This window comes from Aspergillus clavatus, genomic scaffold (genome assembly GCF_000002715.2).
Source record: "Aspergillus clavatus NRRL 1 1099423829795 genomic scaffold, whole genome shotgun sequence".
NCBI classification, from domain to species: Eukaryota; Fungi; Ascomycota; class Eurotiomycetes; order Eurotiales; family Aspergillaceae; genus Aspergillus; species Aspergillus clavatus.
The window spans coordinates 1574511-1596206 of record NW_001517104.1 but is presented as its reverse complement, the minus strand read 5'-3'; the positions used below and the strand labels follow the sequence as shown (position 1 = coordinate 1596206).

Below are 21696 nucleotides of genomic sequence, written 5' to 3'. Positions count from 1 at the left end.
TCTTTACCACTGGCGTAAACATTCACCTTGTCATGAGATACCATTTCTATCAGCTTCAAATGAAATACACAGGAGTTGTGTATGTATTCTGGGGCGGTACCTGGGTTTTTTTTTCCTTTTCCGGTTGTTTCCCTCACGAACATGCATGTGGACGTGAAAGCGAGATCTCAGCGGAGGCGTTGGTCGTTCTACAGTGTCCAGTTTCTTCTCAGTCACAATATTTGTCTTTGGGAGCTTCATGGTGCTATTGCCCGGATGCTCTCTTATTATTTATCTAGATATATCTCGGTAACGTACATGATATCTGTCAAGACTTGTGAGTTGTGTGGTTCAATTTCACTTGATATCCAGTCATAACATCCTCAATCCCAGTACAAGGAGCCTGTTTCACTACTTTCCTCATCCCAACCGATCAATCCCTCAAGTCCACCACAATCTGATTCTCCGTCCCCAACTCTCTCCGCACACTTGTCCCCAGATCCTCACTCAGCTGCGTAATCTTCCTCTTCACCCACCGATGGTCCTCATCATCCGGATCCAACAACGTAGCCTGAAACCGATCACACCGCGTCGGAAAGATCTCCAACCGATCCAACACCAACCCAGGCTTCACTCCTTCCTCCTCCCCTACCACCCCGGAATCCGCCTCCACCTCCACCTCCTCTCTCACGCAAACCCTCCACACCGCTCCCAGATCATTCCGAAACTCCTCCCGCAGCGCATAATCGTCCACGAAGTCGCCGCACCCGTAGATGATCAACTTGCGCGCGTACCGCTCGACGCCCTGCACGTGGTGCGACGAGTGCCCGTGCACGATGTCCACGCCGCACTCGTCGATGAGGAAGTGCGCCAGCGCCCGGATGCGCTCGTCCGGCTGCCACCGGTAGTTCGGGCCCCAGTGGATGGAGAAGATCTTGAGGGCGGGGGGGTCGCTGGCCGGCTGGGGTTGGGTGAGGAGGGTGCGGAGATGGTCCTTTGTGCGTGGGGAGTAGTCGATTAGGTGGAAGGTTGGGACGACGGCCCAGTCGCGGGGGTGGTCTGAGGCGGCGTAGATGTGGATTTTGTATGATGGGGTGCTGGTGCTGGTGCGAGTGGTTTGGTGATGGTGCTGGTGATGGGGGACAGTAGGTGCGGGATACGGGGCTGGACGCGGGAGATGCAGGACGGCTGGGCGGCGGCTCTCGTCTGTGCTTTCGCCGGCGCCGGCGAATGCGATGTGGTTCTCCTTGACGGACCAGATGGTCTCGACGAGGCCGTCTGTGCCGAAGTCGAGGGTGTGGTTGTTTGCGAGGCCGGCGTAGTCGATGTGGGCCTCGCGGAGAGCGGCGAGGTTGGCCGGGTGCATGCGGTAGTTGAAGGTCTTGTTGGGCCAGGGGTCGTTGGTCGTTGTCGCGGAGGTTTCGAGGTTGATGAGGTTGAGGTCTGCGGTGTGGAAGAGCGGGAGGGCTGAGCCCCAGGGGTCGCGGTGGGAGTATTTGGCCAGGTGAGGATAGCGCTCGAGGAACCAGGAGACGACGCGGTGTTCGTGGGCGTTGTCGACGTGCTGCGGCCAGAGTTGGTCGACGAGGCGGCCGAGCATGACGTCGCCGACGAAGTTGAGGGTGAAGGTGCGCAGGGCGCTGGGCATGGTGGGTTTGTTTGGTTGTGGATATGGTTAAGTTATCATCTAGGATGAGTCTCTAGATGCATGCTGAATAGGATGGCCGTGGTGGCATGCGCCCAGGTCATCATGACATAGATCTGACGGGCCGAACCGAGCCAGGCAAAGATGTGGAGGTTAAATCGATCACCAAGTGGAGATAGCGATTGCTGCAAGGAACAATGGAGATATCGAGGACCATGAGGATCGATTATTACTTCGTGGCAGGGGCAAGAATACATGTCAACAGTTCCATTAGCTGGTTAGGGCTATTGGTATCATTTCTTTTTCGAGCGTCAATTCTATTCTGAAAAAGCGTTGGGCCTCCCGCAAGTGAGATGGGCGGAGAAGTGGGATGTATATATATATAGGATCAATGGCGAATTCAAAGGCATGGAAGTCAGTTAAGCATGAGGAGCAGAAGAAAATAGAAAAGGAATGAAGGTAAATCATAATTCATGAATCAATTACTAGTCGCCGCGGACTCGTCAACTCTTCGTGTCTTCGTGTCTTGAGGTCTCCAGGATCATTTCGGTGGTAACCTCGATACCTCCGGTGGATCCTCGCTTGGTATAATTCGATTCAATTTTGATCGAGTATAAATCGAGGTCCGCGTCTTGCGAATAAAGCTGCGTCCTACGCCGTGGAGTTCGTGTGTGCGTCATCGTGGGTTGATCGGTGTATCGATTATGACTTTCGGTAGAGAGTAGTCTGGGAAACATGCGGCTGACTAGAGGACGTAGATAGGGAAGACAAGCAGGAAAATGGCGACGTTGCATTCAGCCGCGGTCCAGTAGGAGGCGCCAACGTTGCTCCCTATTGTACTGTTAGAACACCTGGGATGCAAGCCAGTGAGAAAATGTGCTTAAGGAATGGCCGGTCCAATTTGACCCAATGCAGAGACAAACGTCAAGTCGTGTGTTATAGCTTGGCATCTGTGAGAGGGTCGAGACACGACTCCCATGAATATTTGTCTGATTGAACCACGTCCTCGGCCCTGCGGTTCCCCACTCCCATGAACCAGAAATTTGGGGCATTTTCGAAAGTACTGCACGATCAGCTTGCGTGTGAACAGATGATGAGCAACAACCCGCCTGCCATGTGGGTTGAATCAAGAAAGACTTGGTGCTGCTGATCCTAAAATAGGTTGACCCAGCGTCATGTTCCCCACTGGGGATCGTGGAGGCATGAAACCCTTTTCCAGTGTGCTTGTGCAGTGGCTACAGTTGTGCAGTCTTGGACTCTGTCAATATGGAACCTGGAGGATAATGTCATCAGTACCGTGAAGAGGCCATGTTGGAGGGGTAGATAATTACTGCGAAAACCTGCCATATCTGTTTCAGAGAGAGAGAGGGAGAGATACTTTGCTCAGGTAACTGCACCGCAGGTTGCTTGTATAAGGGTCAGAAGGGTTTATAGAGAATCCGTTTCGGCACTGACCTTGATCTTCTTATCATCACCATCATCGATCATGATAGATATGTTGTGCACAACGATATTGTGTCTGTTAACATCAATGAATCCAAGGATGAACTAAAAGAAAGTATTAGGTGTATCTCCCCCAATACAGAACTGACAAGCATCACTAGACCGTGGATCTTCATCAGCATTTACTTTTTGGCACATCTTGTCCGTGTGGATCAAGAATAGCTCTCTTAGTGCCGGAGACATCTCTGAGACATGGGACTCTCGAATCCCAACAGTCTACTCTGTACTCTACAGAACCACGCCGAACATCATGTATGCACAAGGTCAGGGAGCCCAGCGTCGACTCATAAGTTGCAGTACCTGACCGTCCAAAGAGCTATTGAAGCCGTGTCTTGCTGTCTAGATCGTCGACGTGAACAAGTGAAGGATCGATAGACTTGCATGACCTGCAGTGATCGACAGCCGAACTGTGACACCGTCTTTCGGCTTCTTGGCAATCAATCGAATCATCGTCGTCGTACAGATGTGTCTTAGAAGCAAGCAAAGACACGGGTACAGAGCATCGTCCAGAAAACTTGGTTAGCATTTTGACACTCATCCTGAGACCAATAATGCGTTCTGTTGTCACAGTAAAACACTAGCTAGGCCTATAGCACCGCTATGACGCAGGTACTACTTGAGTTCAGCATGTCGATTAATTTTATCGTCGACGTGCAACATCATTCTAGTTAGTTCGCTTCTATTTGGTCAATGGAGAACCGAGGCAAGCTTACTGCCCATCATATTGCTGGATCAAATGTTGATGAATGCCGGTTTCCCTGGTTGTCCTGCGGGCTCAGGGGGGGCATGCCGGCATATTAATGAGTGATAATACCACAAATAGCGCTGTGGGGACGAATTAAACACTATTGATTTCGATCGATGATCGGCAGGGCATCCTCCGTTAAACCCGTTATTGAAGCCTGAAAGGGAAATAAGATGATCTGATAACACTTGCTGGGTTCTGTGCTCTGTCCAGGGTATGACGACTGGCCGAAAATCAATGCGGAGCTGCTGCTCTCATGTTCTAATGGTAGAGGATTACTTCCAATTTGTGACATGTACCCCAGTCAAGTATCTCAGCTGACATCGAGATAGACCGCAGATCCTCCCCAGACCCTCGATTGCTTATGACTGCCGTGCTGTACGATGTGACATGTTCATCGCACGCAGATATATATGACCTCAACATGGCTGATCGTATTGAGACCGGGCACCATGTGTTCGATTGCAAGATAATGCTTACTTGGCATTTCACAACATACTCAAAGCGAAGATCAACACGACAGCTACTTGAAGGGATATGTTGCCCAGCTTGTGGTTGCTTAAACATATTGAATTACCGAAGAATGTGATTCTTGTCCGGATGAGAGAACTATGGAAATTTGTCACTTTCTTCACTCTAATTTTGAGCACAGATGACGAAATTGCAAATCTGAGCTGTCCGCGTCAACGTAATGAATATTTGACTGATCGACGATCAGTATGTCCAACATTATGGAGCAAAAGCATATTCATAGTGCATTTTGATAGTACTTGCTGAATGACAATCCTGGGTTGCAGTACGACATTCTGATCAATTCTGCAGGCTCAGTCGCGAAGAATCGCTCAGCAAGACGAAGAATCCAGAGGCACCAGTTGGACCACCTTGGGAGGTACTTCGAGACTCAGTGTCGAGCATGATTCACGGAAACTGATGAGACTTCCCCATATTCAGCCATGTACATTGATGTTTTGCCATTTCTCCTGTAGATTAGTGCAGGCTTGATCTGCTGCCTAATGCTTTTGTGAAAAGTAAGGCAGCAGCTCCTAGTGGCAATTCTGGGAGGAACGTGTCCTTTGGCAGCACCTCGGTCATGAGAAGTCATTTCAAATGCTTGCATGACTGGTGCAGCTAAGCAATGCCACAAAAAGCACTAAGACGACATCACATCAGGCTGCGCAAGGACAGATTTTGTGAAAGGTCAATCAACTTCAACAACTCTACGAGAGATAGTCATTGCCAGAAAAATCCATAGAAAGATTGATGAAGATGAACGATAGATGAGAAGTGCAGGTCGGCGACAAGTCCGATCGGTCAAACGCCCGGCTGGCAGCCTGAGGCAGCAAGGGCGAACCCCCCACCAATGAATCAGTTTCCCCGCAGATGATGCGATGCCGACTTTCGGCTGCTTATCTTCACTGAAGAGTCATTCGGAACCACTCTCTATCTTTCTCTTATCTTCTTGCGATTTCTTTATCCTCTCGGGAGATCTCACAATCTGAGATATCTGATAGCTATATATGCAGTACCTCAGAAAATCGGCTCTCTTCCTGCGCTCTTTTACTTGTCCTCTCTCCGCATTCACCCCCTTGACCCGAACGTACCCCTCCACCTCTACCGCTCGAACAGCTTTTCTCAGACGCACAATGGCGACGGCAATGGCAAAGCGCCTCGAAGGCAAAACAATCCTGGTGACAGGCGCATCGTCTGGAATCGGCAAGAGCACCGCCAAGGAGTTTGCTCGCACATCGCCCAAGGACCTGAAGCTGATTGTGACGGCGAGACGGCTCGAGTCTTTGCAGCAGCTGGCGCAGGAGATCAAGGAGGAAGTTGGCGACGGCGTCAAGGTGCTGCCGGTGAAGCTGGATGTCAGCAACCCCGAGGAAATCAAGAACTTTGTGCCGTCCCTCCCCGCAGAGTTCCAGGAGATTGACGTTCTGGTCAACAATGCGTGCGTGTTCTCCTCAATGTCACCGTTCAATTCCTTGTTTGGGTGTATGTACTTACAGCAACTAGGGGTCTTGTCAAGGGTGTGGCTAAGGCTCCTGAAATCGACACCGAGGATATCAATGTCATGTTCTCCACCAACGTGACCGGCCTGATCAACATGACCCAGGCCGTCCTTCCTATCTTCAAGAAGCGGTCGGATGGCGGCCGCGGCGATATTATCAACATTGGAAGTATCGCCGGCCGCGAGCCATACCCCGGTGGCAGCATCTACTGCGCCACCAAGGCTGCCGTCAAGTCGTTCACCGAGGCTTTGCGCAAGGAGCTCATCGACACAAGAATCCGGATCATTGAAGTCGACCCCGGTCAGGTTGAGACGGTATGCGTCTAGATCTTAGTGATGGATACTCGAAAGCTGACACGCCCTCTCAGGAATTCTCGGTTGTGCGATTCTATGGTGACAAGTCCAAGGCCGATGCCGTTTATGCGTATGGCATTCCCACTATCCATGTCTGTACATCTGAACTGAGCTAACCCATCCCTGCAGTGGCTGCGAGCCTCTTACACCCGATGACATTGCCGAAGTCATTGTCTTTGCTGCGGGACGACGAGAGAATGTCGTTATCGCTGACACATTGATCTTCCCAAGCCATCAGGTACGTGTGCCACTTTCTTTCACAGCCCTTGAGACGACGCTAATATGATCATTACCAGGCATCTCCCGGCCACATGTACCGCAAGAACTAGAAGAATACGGATAGATGGGCTTCTCGTCGAATGATGTGGGTTAATCTAATAAATAGAGCTATACGCAGTATACCAATGTATATAAGATCAAAAAGACATACAAGATCGCCATGTCTGAACTCTGGACCAACCTTCTCTTCCAGGAAACATTTCGATCTCCAGGGTACGATAATCCACGACCAGCGTGTCCAGACTCCAGCCCTCCAGGAGTCCAAGGTACTACCTTACTTAGTACTTACTTACCCCTTTATGCTTGACAACAGGGCAGGAGATCAAATTTCGGTTCGGCGAACAGTGCATTCCAACCGTACCACGGAAACAGGACCCCTTCTGCGGCAGCGGGGACCAGTCCCACAAATCTGATAGAGCCGCATTTTGCCGCAATTTTTTTTTTTTTTTTTTTTTTTTTTAGAATTGGGACTGGTGTAGCGCAGTAGTCTTGTCTCGGATCTTTTTTGTTGAATTCAAGTCTGGGGGCGAACGTGGCTGTAACAGAATTGTTGAGGTCCCGCTGGCATTCATGGGACTCATGAAGTGTGAACGAGTAGTGCAGGGGGGAGCTGCATCTACCATTCTGGGGGGGGGGGAATTATCTAGTGAGGCTCTATTACTTTTCTTTAGATGTATTTGTCGCTTTTGCTGGATATATACTTGTTTCGAGATGGGTTCCAGCGTCGACGGTGCAAAGATGGTAGGAATGTATTGCGTGGCTTTGGAGATATATATATTCTAGGTATATCGGCCCGGATTATACTGTCACTCGCCATGAGATGAGTATGCAGGTAATATGTGTAGAGATTAACTACTGTATTGATAAAGCTAGATGCTCGGGTTCTATACTCGCTTCGTTAAGTGATTAGATACTGCCTTCCCCTTCAACTATATTGGGGCTGCATTGGGCCAAATCCCCGCGGGCCCATGGTACGATGACGCCCACGTGGCTGTATTCGTTCATCAAGAGAGCCGTCTTCTCCCCCATTCGAGTGGCCGAATCGAAACACGGGCAATCCGTTGTTCCAGAAGGTTTCAGAAGGGATCAGGCTAGCCAGCTGAAACTTCTAATCGGGCGTGTAGCCTTATTCGGAGATCTCAGCTTCGCGTGCTCCGCATCAGACCTGGCCTGACCCCCGAGTATCGTCCTACATCGAAGAAAGTCGGGCATATACCGTCAAGCACGGGGTCTTCTGGCCAGCAGCATGCCAGCAAGGGTCCGGTTCTCGTCCTCGTTCTAGGCGAGGGGTATCTGTAGATCCTGTGGTGATTGGTGATTGGTGATACCTGCATACCGAACAGAACACACGGGTTCTGTCGATAAGACGGAATCTTTCTTCTGGTGGAGATCGCTCCAGATTGATGATCCGATCTCTGCGGATTTAGACTCCTAAAACCTCTGACAACGAAGGGATCGCCTTGATTGTCACCGGATGCGATTCGCGCCGCGGCGTAGTCTGTAGAAACTTGTACATTACTGGGTTGAGTGGGATCGAGCCGAGGAATGACCGGGAAGCTGTCTTTCGAAATTAGTTCTACATCATCCAAGCATGAGCGTTGTACTATAAGCAAAACAGATATTATTTGATAGTTACCGTCATCAACTGATTATTCTCTTGTCCGTTGTCGCAGGACATGAAGTCAACAAACAAAAGCTTGTTTCCTGTTCTGTTCCATAAGTGAAGTCGAAGAAAAGGTCTTAACAACCAAACAAGCACGATGCAACATTGGATTTGAAGATCAGTGGAAAGACCACGTCTTTTGGTCAAGTAAGGAAACATGTCTAGACTGGATGCTGATATGCTCACTCACCTGGCGGACAACAACCACGCATCGCGAGCTGCCAAGTGCCAAGCGATCCAGTTTCCTAACGCTTTACTCAAAACATGTGATCATCCCTTTTGAGAATGCGTCAGGCATTTCAACCTGCTTGGATTCCTCAACCACACTGGCCAGTTTGTCTTCGGAGTAAACGGGGCAGATCACCTAGTCATATGTATGTAGGTGATAGATGTGCCTGGAGGATGCCGGAAGATACAGGGTCATTTGTGAATGGGGATTGAGAGGAGGGATCCTCCAGATCAGCGGTCGGTCGGGTCTTTTGTTGACTGAAGAAGATGATGCAGAGAGTATGCAAGGTTGAGAAATGGGGCAGGTACTGTAGATACATAGCCTATAGGCTATCTGCAACGCTGACAATTGCTACGTGTGGACTGGATGAAGTCTTCGGGAGATTAGACGTCCGTACTTCCAGGTCTCCAAATCGAGAGAGATCGACTTCATGATGCAACCCCGAAGACTTGATTATAGGGGTTTGTTGGTAAACCCCTTGGTTGACTGTGTGGCATCACTGCATAATGCATAATCAGGATGTACTGACTGCTGAGTAAACACTCCTTATGATGGTCAGACTGTCAGACCACAGATGCCATTGATGTTCCTTTTGAGTGGAGGCGTGGGGGAAACAATCTCTTTGGAGACCTTGGCTGGACCAGCCACTTATTGGTTCACAATCCTGGCTTGTTGGACTAGTTGACTAGCCGCGAAGTAATTTAGATTGTAAGTGCGCGCACAACCTTTCATCTTGAAAAGTTGGATTATGTAGATGGATATCAGGCACATGAAGGACGTCATGATGAAACGCACCAGAACCTCGATGGAAGACTAGGATGTAAGTGCTTGCATCATTTGTATGGAGACGAAGCTGTCAAGCGGCCGGGTCCAAGGTTTAAGGCTGAGTTTTGACGGCCTTCTGGAAGGGAAACCCTGAACATCCGAATCTCCCAGTCCCATCAGGATCATTGTTGGAACTTGGATGATGGCATCTGGAGAATTTCTCAAGTAGGCAACCAATGGCGATTGAGAGATAGATAGTAAGTACTTAGTCAGGTAGTAGTTGCGGGCAGGCATAAGGATACTTAGTACTTACCTATACTCTGTAAGTTACTAAGTTAGTATTGTAGGTGGAGTTCTCCATCTCAATTCTCAAGATAGTAAGTAGGTGGTCCGTCCCTCCAGAATTACTGGTTTGAGTTGTAAGTTGTACTCCCGGAGTAAGATTTCCTTTCTCATGGACCTTGACCTCTTGTCATAAAAATACCATCTTTATGCTATGCCAATTGCCAACGGTCCGTTCCAGATTCGCTCTTTCGCGTTAATATCATTTTGTGTGATCCCTGTCAAGATCGCGAAGGATGTTGATTCGCTTCAAGGGTGACGGTGCTTCCAGGAGGAGTCCAGAAAAAACGATGGACTGGGAAAAGCCAAACCAAACCAGCCGCTGAACAAATTGTATTGATTGGCGTGATGGTTGTCCATCCGGTTGTCTGTTTGTAGGAGCCGTGACTGGTGAACGCCAACGGGATCATGGTGGTTGATGGAGGAAGCTCATTGAGCCATTACTACCTAGTTATCTGGAGGTCTAAGTGTCCAGAATCCAGGATTGTATGTACTAGTACTAGTACTACTTTCGAGTTCCAAACTTCCAACAAGCACCATGGCATGGCATGGCACCATCACGATATCAGATTAATCTTATGGGAAATGAAGTCAGTCGGTAGTGCCGTCGAATGCTACGGAGGAAGTTGGTACCAATGATACCGATGCGATACAATAAATTACTGATACCTGGTACACCCACAACCGATATAATCTATGGCCACATCCTATTGCCCCATGTACTATACAGGCCCCCTTAAAGACGGACACCAGTTGTTGTGTCCATTTTATTTCCACCATCGCCATCATGTCTTCTTTGGAAAAGAATGGAAGGATCCAATCCAGGGACTAAAATAAAAATAATAAAAAAATGGAATAATAATAACACCAAATAATCAGCAAGTAAGACAATAATACATAATAATAATAATAATAACTAGACAGATAACTCTCACAGGAAAGAAACATACACAGAGAGAGAAAAAGAGAGAGAGAGAGAGAGGAAATCTCAATCTCCTAATTTTTGCCTTCCCCCCCCCCGGTTTTCTTCATTATTATTCACTGTCAAAGGAAGAAGAACTCTAGAAAGTCAAGACGAAATTGACTTCCATCTCGAATTCTCGATTCCTTCTTTTTGAAAGTTCACTCCTTTTCCTCCCCACATCCTTTTCTCTGGGTTCACTTGTTCACTCTAAAGCTCCCCTTTTAACTAATAGTAATAGTTAATCCTGTTCCCCCCCCCTTAACCAGCTAACTACTTACTATCTACTTCTGTCTTTCTTCCCTCCCCTTGGATTCTCCACCCTGGGTTCTCTCCGTCTAAACCTACACGAGAAAGCAAAAGGCAACTCTTTGGATCGAGTCAACTATCCTTATCCTATCTATCAAACAAACAAACAGAACGGACCTTGACCCTGGTGCTTTTGGGTTGAAGAAAGAAAAGGAAGAAAAAAAAATAAAAAGCCAAAAGGGGTAAAAAAAAAGAGGAAATACTACCTACTTGTAATAACCTCCCTTACCAGCAATCGGAAAAGGCAGGACTGCGCAATTCTGCTTCGACTTCAGTATTTCTCTCTCTCCCTGTTCTTTTGCTGCGAACTATCACGAACACCCTTTCCAATCTCTGGCACCCACCCCCTAATTCCTTACTCGTCCCTCCTACCAACACCCTCCTCTTTTTTTCCACATCCCCCTGTTGGCGGCTTTAAGCTTGGCCTAGTCGCTACTAGACCCGCCGTTTCTGTGGACTGCACTCCAGGCGCCTTTGTCCTGTGCGGAACTCCCGACGAGCTGGGTCCTGACTCTTGAGCCTTCTGCAACAGAAATTTGTGCCCTGTTGCTCTTTTGACCCGCTGACACTGCTGCTGTTGGGATAGTTTCGATCGTTGCTCTCTTCTTCCCCCCATCTATCCTATCCAGGTGTTTCCAGTGCAGAATTCGCCGTGATGGCTTCAAAGGTACGCCGATCCTTCGAAAATCCTCCTTCCCGGGGGTCACTTGCCGCCTGCCCCCTTTTTTCCGTCCCAAGAAACCTCACGTCCATCGCGCTCTATCTTGCCGTCGATAGCTATGAAGAATCATCCGCCAGGGGGTGCATACAATGTGCTGACGGACCTGTCAATTGCAGTTTCTAAGAGAGTACAAGCTGGTTGTTGTCGGTGGGGGTGGTGTCGGAAAGTCATGCTTGACAATCCAACTGATCCAGAGTCATTTTGTGGACGAATACGACCCGACGATTGAAGGTGGGTGACCTTTTCCCCGACGATAATAGATGGGATCCTGTTACTCATCCAATGATGTTGTTCCAATGCAGACTCGTACCGCAAGCAGTGTGTCATCGACGATGAGGTCGCGTTGTTAGACGTCTTAGATACCGCCGGTCAGGAGGAATACTCGGCAATGCGTGAACAGTACATGCGGACTGGCGAAGGCTTCCTCTTGGTCTACTCCATCACATCTCGTCAATCCTTCGAAGAAATTATGACCTTTCAACAACAGATCCTGCGAGTAAAGGATAAGGACTACTTCCCCATCATCGTCGTCGGTAACAAATGCGATTTGGAAAAGGAAAGAGCTGTATCCCAGGAAGGTAAGCGTTTCCCCACAGCTTCTCTGGTTTTTCCGAAGAATGATACTGATCGGAGTGGCTTTGGTTTATAGAGGGTGAGGCTCTAGCTCGGCAATTCGGCTGCAAATTCATCGAAACTTCGGCGAAGTCCCGTATCAATGTCGAGAACGCCTTCTACGACCTCGTCCGCGAAATTCGTCGTTATAACAAGGAGATGTCATCGTACCCATCCGGTTCGGGTGCGCCGGGCGCCCGCGCGCCCGAGGGCAAGATGGAAGTGAGCGAGCCTGGTGAAAGCGCTGGCTGCTGCGGAAAATGCGTCATAATGTAACTAAAGAGGCGCTGGATTCTCACAACACAACAAGACGCGGACGTCTATACGAAAGGAAGCCTATACACCCTACAACAGAAGGAAAAGAAAGAGGAGAGAAGGAGAAGAAGAGAAAGAGAAAGATCTACGCTCAGTTCCAGGAGTTGAGCTGCTGCTTGAAAGCCGAGGATACGGCGTATCCATGCATCTACACCTGTCACTATTATACCATTCGAGGCTCACTATCGGGTGATGTCTGCTCTCGCCACGACCGTTCGATTCCCCCTTTGTTCCTCCGTTTAAGTCGAACTTTTTTTTTTCTTTTTTTTTTTTTGTGAAAGATTGTTCTCTTGATGAATACCCATTCCCTTTGGCAAATTGAGGGATGAGCCTGTCAATAGATCTGTGCAATTATATAGGTACATGCTATTGTCATGGTCCGCATCTTGGTGCTCTCGCTCCAGCTCGCAGCATTTGCCAATTCCTTTGTTCCCTTCCATCCGCTTGGGTGTTTGTCAGGACTGTCAATGTCTCTGCTCCTCCCCATGCCCTATTTATCCTTTTGCTGTTTCCGTCCTTTCTCCGGTCTCGTGGCGTTCGAACCCGATCTTAATAATACTCCCCGAGTCATATGAAGTGATGAAAGGAACTCCCCCCCCAAAAGCTTATCTACTAGACATGAAGGCTGCAAATTCTATCCTGCTTCTTTCTTCTCTCTGATGTTATCTCCTGCTTCTCGATAATGTCGTGTGTCCTTATAACCTATTCCTCAAAGATGCTACCTTATCAGGGTATCCAGCGTATTTTGATTGTTGCTGTCTACGGTCTACCATAACGAGCTCGTCATCTTGGTTCTCTTTGCGCGAGCACAGAAAAGTCGTAGATACTCAGGGTAGTAAACCAGGTTCTACAGGCCCTCCCTTCCTGCTAATGATCCAAGAATGCTATTCTACATATGCAGATGTCTATCAGCTAGGCTAGAGACTGTACATGCAAAAAGAAAAAAAAAATGACGCAGTCACTGACATCCAATACTCTTCTGATTTACTCCTCACCTTCAGCAGGATCCAGCTCATCCTCGCGCGTCACCTTCTTCCCCTTGACATTCTCCTCCACCTCCGCAATCACGGAGTCCATGAACGCCTTGTCCGTCCCGACAAGGGTGACGGTGTTCCGCTTCTTGCCCCAGCGCGGATAACTGCCCACCTTGACGCCGTGCACCGTCGCGCGGGACGCCAGGTCGGTCAGGTACGGCGCAACGGCGCTCTCCGGAAGCGGGGTGCTGAACAGGTAGCGGTAGATGCCCTTGCCCTCCGGGTTGACCAGGCGCGGCAGCAGGGTGGGCTTGAGGTGCTGGAGCAGCCGCTCGAAGAGCCGGGGCACGCCGGGGAGGATGTGCACGTTGCCGTTGACGACGGAGATGGGGACCCACATGTCCTCTGCGACGAAGATGGCTTGTGTTTCTTCGGGCAGGCTCTCGTCGTGAGGGAGGTAGACCATGCGCAGCTTGGCGGTTAGGCCCGGCGACGGGGTGTCCCAGTCGAAGTGAGGCTGCATGGGGTGAGGCTTGGAGAGTCGCTTCATGCGCTCGAAGGCGGCGGCGTGGAGTTTCAGCTTCAGGTCGAAGGCTTTGGCTATCGATTCGTAGGTAATGTCATCGTGGCTGTGGGAACAAGTAGAGAGAGTAAGCCTTGTTAGTCTCCAGGGGGCTTCTTGAAAGAGTAATTAGGTGTCGGATGTTTGTACGGACGTTGGTCCAATGCCTCCACTGGTCACTACGAAGTCATAGTTGTTGCTCATCCGTCTCACGGCTTCCGTGATCTCGCCCTCATCGTCCGCAATGACTTCCACCCGCTTCAGCTGGATACCGAGCGAGAAGCAGTACTTGGCAAAAAAAGCCGAGTTTGTGTCAATGGTCTATATAGTTGATTGGTATCGTTAGCCTTTCCATATACCAACAAAGACGAGCGGCGTCCCATACACCTCCCCCCCACCCAACTCCCATCGTTGCTATTCAAATCACAAGAGGCTCACCTTTCCACCGAGAACTTCATCGCCAATGATCAGACATGCCGCCGTATGGATGGTCTTGGACTGGTTGGCCAGCGCGGATGATGTCATGGTGGGAGATGATACGCGAGATAGAGGGGGGAACGTAGAGGACGACGCGATTGGGGAAATGGCGCTGAAACTTAGCAATGGCCGGGAGATATGGCGAGAAACCTGGCTGAGACGATTGAACATAGAGAAGAGAAGAGTGTAGAGAGAGAGAGAGAGGTTGCAAGGTGTGAAGAAAATCCGTCCGGGAAATTCAGAGCGACGATTTTATGATCGGGGAGGGCGCAGGCAGGGTGGGGAACCGCCCGATCGATCACAACCATCCCGCTCTTCGTGTTTTGCAACGTGGAGCAGTGCGTTCAACATCCACGCTGTCAGTTTATAGGCTTCGAACGTTTGACTTCCGGGCTGTTCCAAATTTGCAAACGGAGAGTAGACAGCTGAGCCTTTGTTTCCTGTCTGATTGCCCCACGATTTTTTCCTATCAAGATGGTGAGCCTTTGTTGCCCCGCATTGCACCTGGAGGAGACCACTCCGCTGACGACGATTTTGTTACTGGCAGTCCGAATCACGACTATATTCGTTCTCCCCTGAGACGAAAGAGAAACTCCGCAAGTTCCGGCTAGGCACCTCCCGCGCAAAGGATCCGCAGGCGGTTATCTGTATGTTGCCTCGCATTTGCCTTCCTAGATGAGCCCCTGTGCGCTTCTTGCCGACGCAAGGCACATCGGAATCCCACTACACAGTACACGCAGGTCAACGAAAGGGGCAATAGTTGACGGTGGGCTGGCAGATATCATCGATTCGAAGACACAGGAGATCAGAGCCGAAGATGGCGAAGTCTATACGAAAATGGAGGATCTGGCCGATGAGCTTCCTGAATCGTCCCCCCGCTTTATACTCCTGAGCTATCCATTGACTCTGGTGGGTAGCCTCGCGTCTTTCCCAGCTGGGAAAAGATGACACCTCTTGCTAAACTCTTTCCTTGTCATATCAGCCTTCCGGTCGCCTTACTGTTCCTTACGTCCTTCTCTACTATCTTCCCGTGAACTGCAACCCGTCCATGCGCATGACGTATGCAGGCGCCGTGGAGCTCATGCGCAATACGGCTGAAGTCAATCGCGTGATTGAAGTCCAGGAAGAAGACGACATTCTGTCTATCGAGGCGAAGCTCCAAGGTGCTGATTGAGGCGGCCGGTACACCGGCACAAATTGATTGGTATGGGGCTTGTAGAAGGGAATGCGACAATTGGCTGGATCATTCGCTTATGGGATACGACTACTTCTTCTAATGATAGTAATGGTGCTGCGTGCTTTTCATTGATATCTGCACTGCTTCGGACGACTTGCTGGGTTCGAATTCGGAACGAGAAGTTGCTCTGTGATGATTGAGATTTTGCACATTCGCGTTCTCCATCGAGCTTGGTGGTATACCACCGAGCCCATGGTATGCTGCACAGTGGTTACATACATACCCCATTATCGAAAACATCATATCAATTCTGCTGCGCATCGTTTCCTCTGAAGGATATTTCTCCTTGCAGCTGCTTGCTATGTCATGGACCGGTTTTTTTGCGAACCTTCTTGTTGCCTGGTATTAACTGCAAGGGAACATCCGACTGCAGATGCAGACTTCCCATGTGCTTAGGAAAGTCACATATCTGATCGGTTTCAAGACAGTCGCGTAGGTTGAAGCATACGGAGTATGTTGTCTCATCGGTGTCTCGGTGGGGGAACCCACTCACATTGGCGAGGGATCTCGACTGTAAATTTGCGCCACACCACAGCAGTGGGATTCATGTCGACTGTCCTTGAAATTCAAGCTATACCTCAGCATTTTTCGACCTTCTGTACTCAGTCAAAAGGTGAATAAGAATTCCCGGTGTTAAAACCGTTGTAAAGCGATAATAACACAATTCCCGGTACCTGGGTCGGTTCGGTTCCATCCAGTGTCCAGTATCCACAGACCGTTACTAGCGCATTACAGAACATCCACGGTGGAGATTCATCAGTCATCGGAAATCCGGATCACAGTCACACCAGTTTCGACCACAAGCCCCCAGTAACCAAACTAGGCAGTACGTGAAGGAAGTGCCGCCATGCAAAGGAAAAATTATAATTAAATATTATTAAGTACCAAAGACATCCCACTGGGGCGCCAGGCACTGGCGCTGGCGTTGGCAGTGACAGCCACTGGCACAATCCCAACCTCCGTATCGCCGGAATTTTCAGCATCCCTGAACAACTAATGTGTCTAGTCGCCAGTGGCTAGAAGCGTGTGATTGGGTCCACGTCCTCCGATCCCAGAGATCGGGTCACTACTCGCTTGGGATGCGAATCACTCTAGTCGTAGAGCTCATTGGTGGGTTCTGGCTTCTTGAGTGACACTGGCAGATACACTATGTGGGTGCGCGTGTGTGGTTGGAGTTTGAGCGAGGCACTGACCACCGTGTCTTGTTTGGAGACTCCACTGGTTGATAGTATACAATAACTCTTTGACGGAACTTACGGAGTTTGATATTGGGCGGAATTATCCGCCGGAGGAAGGGCTGATAGATATCTCAGGCAATTCGTATATGCGGGTAGGCTGATATGTCGGTCCCTGGAGTGTGCCCCGCCCTGACTCACTAGGATGCAGAGAACGTGTGATTCCGGCGTAGGATCAGAGTATGATAGCCTGTCAAGTATTCAAAGGATGAAAGCTTCTTCCCCCCCTCCATATCCATATCAGAAAAAAAATCCTCTTTATAGTCCATACCATGTGATAGTTATGCAACGGGTGGAAGGAGGCAAAATGTCTCCGAACCTCTCCCTCCTGATGTAGGTCAAGTTGGCGCTATTCCTCTCATCAGGAGCAATAGAAATACCAAGAACAACCCCATGTGGGCTAGTATGGACCACCAAGATTTCCAAAGGGAAAATTTGCAGCCCAGGTTGATTGTTGGGGACCGTTGGAGATCGTTGGAGACCGTTGGAGATGCCTTGCATGGTCACTCGGTGGTTTAGTATGTTCCCACCTCGTCATGCACCATCGATCAGGGATGGTGGTGTGGTTTAGAAGATCGAATACCAATTCCTTCTTTTCACACCAGCTGGTTGTGTTTCATCCGTGTCTAGGATGCTAGTTTGTTCAATTTGAGTTCCCCCCCGTTCAGGTTTTTGTTGGGATATTTCCCTCATATATGGACAGTTGGGACACTCCCAATCAAATACTGATCTCTGCTCAGTGAACATACTTAGCCTAAGTACTATGTAGTAAACATACCCCTGGTACTTTCATAGTGTAAGGATTGATGGTACAGGATACCACGATTATACATGAATTATAGTCAACAGTACTCTTTATGGTTGGGGATATTAATCATTAGAATCTAGACTTGTATTTGCCATCAACCACTCTATCTAACCTTTGACATGATTCGGAATCTGTTCTAGCCCAATGCCTAACATTGATCAACTGATGACTGCAGGATCGATACACAAAATTACGATAATCAGTAGGTACAGATGTACTCCGTTCTGACCACAGGGCTTCCAAGTTCCAACCTTATACGGAGTATAACTCGCTTTCAAAACACTGAGGATGATCCCGAGCATTGATCCCCGCGCAGATAACACACCATCATTCTGTCACCTCACACAGCACCGCGAATAGACCCCGAAACAACACCATGAAGCATTGTCCGTCTGACCTTCCAGAGATGGCATAAGCTCATCCGCCATACTTCTGGGCTACATTGGTATGACGAAATCGCCGTCCGCATGGATGGAAAAAAACCAGTGGGATTCTGCATAATTCCATGCAGAATCGAGGAAGGCTAAGAAAGTCTATCTTTGCTGGCCAAACCTCTCAGTCACTGAGCTAATTAGAGTGTCTTGACGCCTCTGGGCTCGGAGCCTCGGACATGGTTCCAGAGCAGGAAGAGTGCCAAGTTCACCCATGGTCCACTTCAGTGGGGCCGCGTCTCAAATGCAAATCGTCATTAATTATGGTGGTTTGATGCTCTGTCTGAGAATCTAGGTTGTAATTGGTTGTATTGGTTGTATCTAGTATAGCTATGCTGTATTTTCACTGTTCTTGATGGAACAAGCAGCATAAGAAGAGCTGAGGCCTTGTATCTGAAGAAGTGTTGGAATCATGAAAACCTCCAGTTCATGTCAATGCTGTTGATGAGCAACAAGCAGACCAAAATTATCCTTAGATATACCTATGTAGCTGTCGTGAGTAGTGATACTCATATCGCCTCGGCAGTACTCTCCGTACCTACATAGAATTGACTCAAGTATTCAATGTTCGGTATCTCAGTATTTGACTCTCCCATGTACGAAGCCCATCATTTTTTCAATCACCAATTTCTCTCAGGCAAGGGTCAATTGAAGATAATATCCCAAACGTGAGTAGTCCAGAATAAGAATATTCATTCCCCTGTACGGAGAAGATGTACCTTTGATCCTCACATTGCAGCCACTGAGGTGTTATGGCTCCAGGATCCCACCTACCAACCTACAGTACCTACATATACAGTACATACACATGCCAATTCCCAAAGTACTGTACTCCGTATGATATGTCTGTAAATTGGAAAGTAACGTACCCACCACAGTCCGCCCCTCTTGCTCGTTCGGTTCCCCCCAGAAAGTTTGTTCCCCTGCTAGTAGTTTGGCTGTTTAACTTGTTAAGGAGGAGGGCCAGGGAATTATCATTATTAGTATTATTATTATTCTTCTTCTCCTCATATTGATTTCCTGGGTTAAAATCATAATTCTAATGGACTATGATGGGCCTTTCTATTTCATGATCCCCTTCCCCCTACTTTATTATTAGTACTGTAGTGCTTCCAGTTCGCTTCCTAGTCTTGCTGCGGTCCGTGTCGCATATACAAAAAGTTCACCACCGCCACTCCCCTACTACTACAGAGTACCTACACACGCCAATTTTCACCCAACGTATCACCACCATTCGCCCTGCCTCTCCCAAAACGAGGAGACCATCTCGCATATTTCTTCTCGGAGGGGGGGTCGACAGGTCTCCAGCCTAATTACACCAGCAGATCGACGGGCTGTCCAGCATTCTGTTTGAAACACTGACCGCCACTCGACCAATCCTGAGTCCCTGCCCGCGTACTATTTGTTCGTGCAGTCCCTGCGTCCCATTCCCACTCTCACCGTCTTGTCGGGTCTCCCAGGTCCCAAACTTCTGGATTCGGTGCGCCTCGTGAGACCTGACCTGCCATACCTTGCCTGGCTGGTATCTGGATACCACATTATTATTATTATTATTATTATTCGGTCCCGACCTCCTTTTTTTTTTTTTTTTTTTTTTTATCTTAATTGATTTCGCTTCGTTTCGCCTCGTCTACTGCATCTGAAATGTTATGAGAAGGACGGCTTGACACTGGGAGTAATTTGTAGTTTTTAAGGGTTCGGTTGCGACTTGCCAATAACGGTTTATTTACTATCGCCACAAAATCGCTCAATTGACTTGAACGGTGTGAAGGGGGTTTTCGACATAGCACGCAACAAACAAAATGTCCAGCCAGCGCGACCCTCCCAAGCCGGAAGATGAGAAGCAAGATGGCTTCAGCAAGTATTTGAAGCGCATAAAGACTGTGATGAGGAAGAGTTCAACTGCAAGGAGTTCGACCTCGAGCATGCAACCGAGTACTGGGCAGCTGGAGGTTAGCAAAACTATCGGGTATGTAGCAGCCTTTCTTTCTTTGCATTCTTCGGTATTCATCAGTGCTTCTATTCCTGCTTGTTTTAATTGGTTATTGTCTCCCATCACTCAGCATACTTATCATGATCGCAGTCCCAGTTCTACTTCCCCCACTCCAGCACGGAATCCCGCGACCAAATCGTCTCCTCAGCCGGTTGTTGTCACACATTGGAGCGCCATTCAACAGGAGAAGGCTCGCGCACTGTTCGCCAAGTATGGATTGACCCTGGAGCCGGGAGAGTGGCAATCGCCGAGCGACATGACCGTCCAGCGCGTGGCCAAGCCCATTCGCATGAGAGTGCGCCGCACCTGTCATCGCTGCGAGACTACCTTTGGGCCCGAAAAGGTCTGCGTCAATTGCCAACACGTCCGGTGCACCAAATGTCCTCGCCATCCGTCAACCAAACCCAAGGATCAGGCACAGAGTGCTCTCCAGAAGATAGTCGCATCGAGGGAACCCGAGCCGGCGCGACACACGGTCAAGGGGCCACAAGTCACGATCCCTTCTCGCACTGGTGGCCAGGATCTGGTGTACAAGCCCATTCGGCAGAGAATACGGCGCACGTGCCACCGGTGCTGTACTACATTCCCCGATAAAGATGCTGTGGAATGCCCCAGCTGCAAACACATACGATGCAAGAAATGTCCCCGTGAACCGTACGTCATAACCGAGAAGGCTCATTCTTGCTGAAAGTTGCTTACAATCATCCAGGCATAAACCCGACAAATATCCAGACGGCTATCCTGGGGACGCGGAGCCTCCGAAAGAAATACCGGAATGGACGTGGAAGAAACCTCGACAAAGGGTGCGCTACAGTTGTCACAAATGTTTGACGCTCTACGGGCATGGCCAGAAAGCTTGTGCGAATTGCGGGCAGGAAAAGGGACCGGAGACTATACGCGACCCGTATGTTCTAACTATTGAACAACCCTCAAACTAGCAGAAGGTGACTGACAATACCCTAGGCCAAAGAAACATAAGCCGGAACCAGACCCCGATGTTGTGAAGCGAGTTGAGGAAAGGCTGGCTCATGTGGGAGTCAGTAAGTCGGAAAGCTAACAATTGATGACTTTTCTTTTCTTTCCTTTTGAGCCCACCTGCGAGCAATAACTAGCGTCTGGTCTTGCATTTTCTCCTCATGTGCAAGTGCAGCAACTTGTCTAAAATCCCTCTTATGATTTTTTTTTTTTCTTTTAGCATGATTACGCCATATTCGGTCAGAAGCAAGACCTCGGAACGATGTGTCCATTTGATTCTCGCCTCCTCTTTGGAGTGTCATATTTTCGTTCACGATGAGACCCCACTACTTGTCTTTTTAACTAGCCTAGTACACTCTAGCTACCGTACTCCTAGGCACTCAAAGAGTACTTTGTAGCAGGTATCTATCTATCTATCTATCTATCTATCTATCTACTCCTGAGAAAAGGCTGTAATTTGGCCAGAACCTCAACCAGCTCTGTCGAAGCTGCCATATCGATCGCCATCTGGTAACTGTAAAAGGCATGAATCCGACAATGGGACGCCGGTCACCATTGACCACCTCTCTGCTCT

General features: G+C 49.0%; 8 protein-coding genes across 8 annotated transcripts, besides 12 other annotated features; 4 read left to right on the top strand and 4 right to left on the bottom strand.

Annotated features, from left to right (window-relative positions):
• Positions 1–412: 412 nt before the first annotated feature.
• Positions 413–1627, bottom strand: ACLA_014310 (CapA family protein; the record flags this gene model as incomplete). The annotated part of the gene is made up of 1 exon (XM_001274419.1): positions 413–1627. One exon carries the CDS (start codon positions 1625–1627, stop codon positions 413–415), a length of 1215 nt encoding a protein of 404 aa, XP_001274420.1.
• A 500-nt stretch (positions 1628–2127) lies between these two features.
• ACLA_014300 (PTH11-like integral membrane protein) lies at positions 2128–2304 on the bottom strand (the record flags this gene model as incomplete). The annotated part of the gene is made up of 1 exon (XM_001274418.1): positions 2128–2304. The coding sequence occupies one exon, from the start codon at positions 2302–2304 to the stop codon at positions 2128–2130; it is 177 nt and encodes a 58-aa protein (XP_001274419.1).
• Positions 2305–3052: 748 nt separating this feature from the next.
• Positions 3053–3310, bottom strand: ACLA_014290 (uncharacterized protein; the record flags this gene model as incomplete). Its single annotated transcript, XM_001274417.1, has 2 exons — positions 3053–3172; positions 3254–3310. 2 exons carry the CDS (start codon positions 3308–3310, stop codon positions 3053–3055), a joined length of 177 nt encoding a protein of 58 aa, XP_001274418.1.
• A 2205-nt stretch (positions 3311–5515) lies between these two features.
• ACLA_014280 (oxidoreductase, short chain dehydrogenase/reductase family) lies at positions 5516–6563 on the top strand (the record flags this gene model as incomplete). The annotated part of the gene is made up of 5 exons (XM_001274416.1): positions 5516–5820; positions 5886–6195; positions 6249–6304; positions 6364–6472; positions 6531–6563. The coding sequence occupies 5 exons, from the start codon at positions 5516–5518 to the stop codon at positions 6561–6563; spliced, it is 813 nt and encodes a 270-aa protein (XP_001274417.1).
• Positions 6564–6947: 384 nt separating this feature from the next.
• Positions 6948–6973: a microsatellite.
• Positions 6949–6973: a microsatellite.
• A 3428-nt stretch (positions 6974–10401) lies between these two features.
• Positions 10402–10428: a microsatellite.
• Positions 10429–10464: 36 nt separating this feature from the next.
• Positions 10465–10494: a microsatellite.
• Positions 10495–11437: 943 nt separating this feature from the next.
• On the top strand, positions 11438–12391 carry ACLA_014270 (Ras family protein; the record flags this gene model as incomplete). The annotated part of the gene is made up of 4 exons (XM_001274415.1): positions 11438–11449; positions 11620–11734; positions 11806–12081; positions 12153–12391. 4 exons carry the CDS (start codon positions 11438–11440, stop codon positions 12389–12391), a joined length of 642 nt encoding a protein of 213 aa, XP_001274416.1.
• Positions 12392–12680: 289 nt separating this feature from the next.
• Positions 12681–12704: a microsatellite.
• Positions 12705–13414: 710 nt separating this feature from the next.
• ACLA_014260 (flavin adenine dinucleotide pyrophosphatase) lies at positions 13415–14491 on the bottom strand (the record flags this gene model as incomplete). Its single annotated transcript, XM_001274414.1, has 3 exons — positions 13415–14033; positions 14121–14287; positions 14405–14491. The coding sequence occupies 3 exons, from the start codon at positions 14489–14491 to the stop codon at positions 13415–13417; spliced, it is 873 nt and encodes a 290-aa protein (XP_001274415.1).
• Positions 14492–15118: 627 nt separating this feature from the next.
• ACLA_014250 (GMF family protein) lies at positions 15119–15617 on the top strand (the record flags this gene model as incomplete). Its single annotated transcript, XM_001274413.1, has 2 exons — positions 15119–15352; positions 15426–15617. 2 exons carry the CDS (start codon positions 15119–15121, stop codon positions 15615–15617), a joined length of 426 nt encoding a protein of 141 aa, XP_001274414.1.
• A 1752-nt stretch (positions 15618–17369) lies between these two features.
• Positions 17370–17406: a microsatellite.
• Positions 17370–17407: a microsatellite.
• Positions 17408–19124: 1717 nt separating this feature from the next.
• Positions 19125–19151: a microsatellite.
• A 540-nt stretch (positions 19152–19691) lies between these two features.
• Positions 19692–19715: a microsatellite.
• A 14-nt stretch (positions 19716–19729) lies between these two features.
• Positions 19730–19752: a microsatellite.
• Positions 19753–19956: 204 nt separating this feature from the next.
• On the top strand, positions 19957–21309 carry ACLA_014240 (uncharacterized protein; the record flags this gene model as incomplete). Its single annotated transcript, XM_001274412.1, has 5 exons — positions 19957–20123; positions 20238–20801; positions 20857–21051; positions 21111–21187; positions 21260–21309. The coding sequence occupies 5 exons, from the start codon at positions 19957–19959 to the stop codon at positions 21307–21309; spliced, it is 1053 nt and encodes a 350-aa protein (XP_001274413.1).
• A 215-nt stretch (positions 21310–21524) lies between these two features.
• Positions 21525–21558: a microsatellite.
• Positions 21526–21558: a microsatellite.
• Positions 21559–21696: the final 138 nt, after the last annotated feature.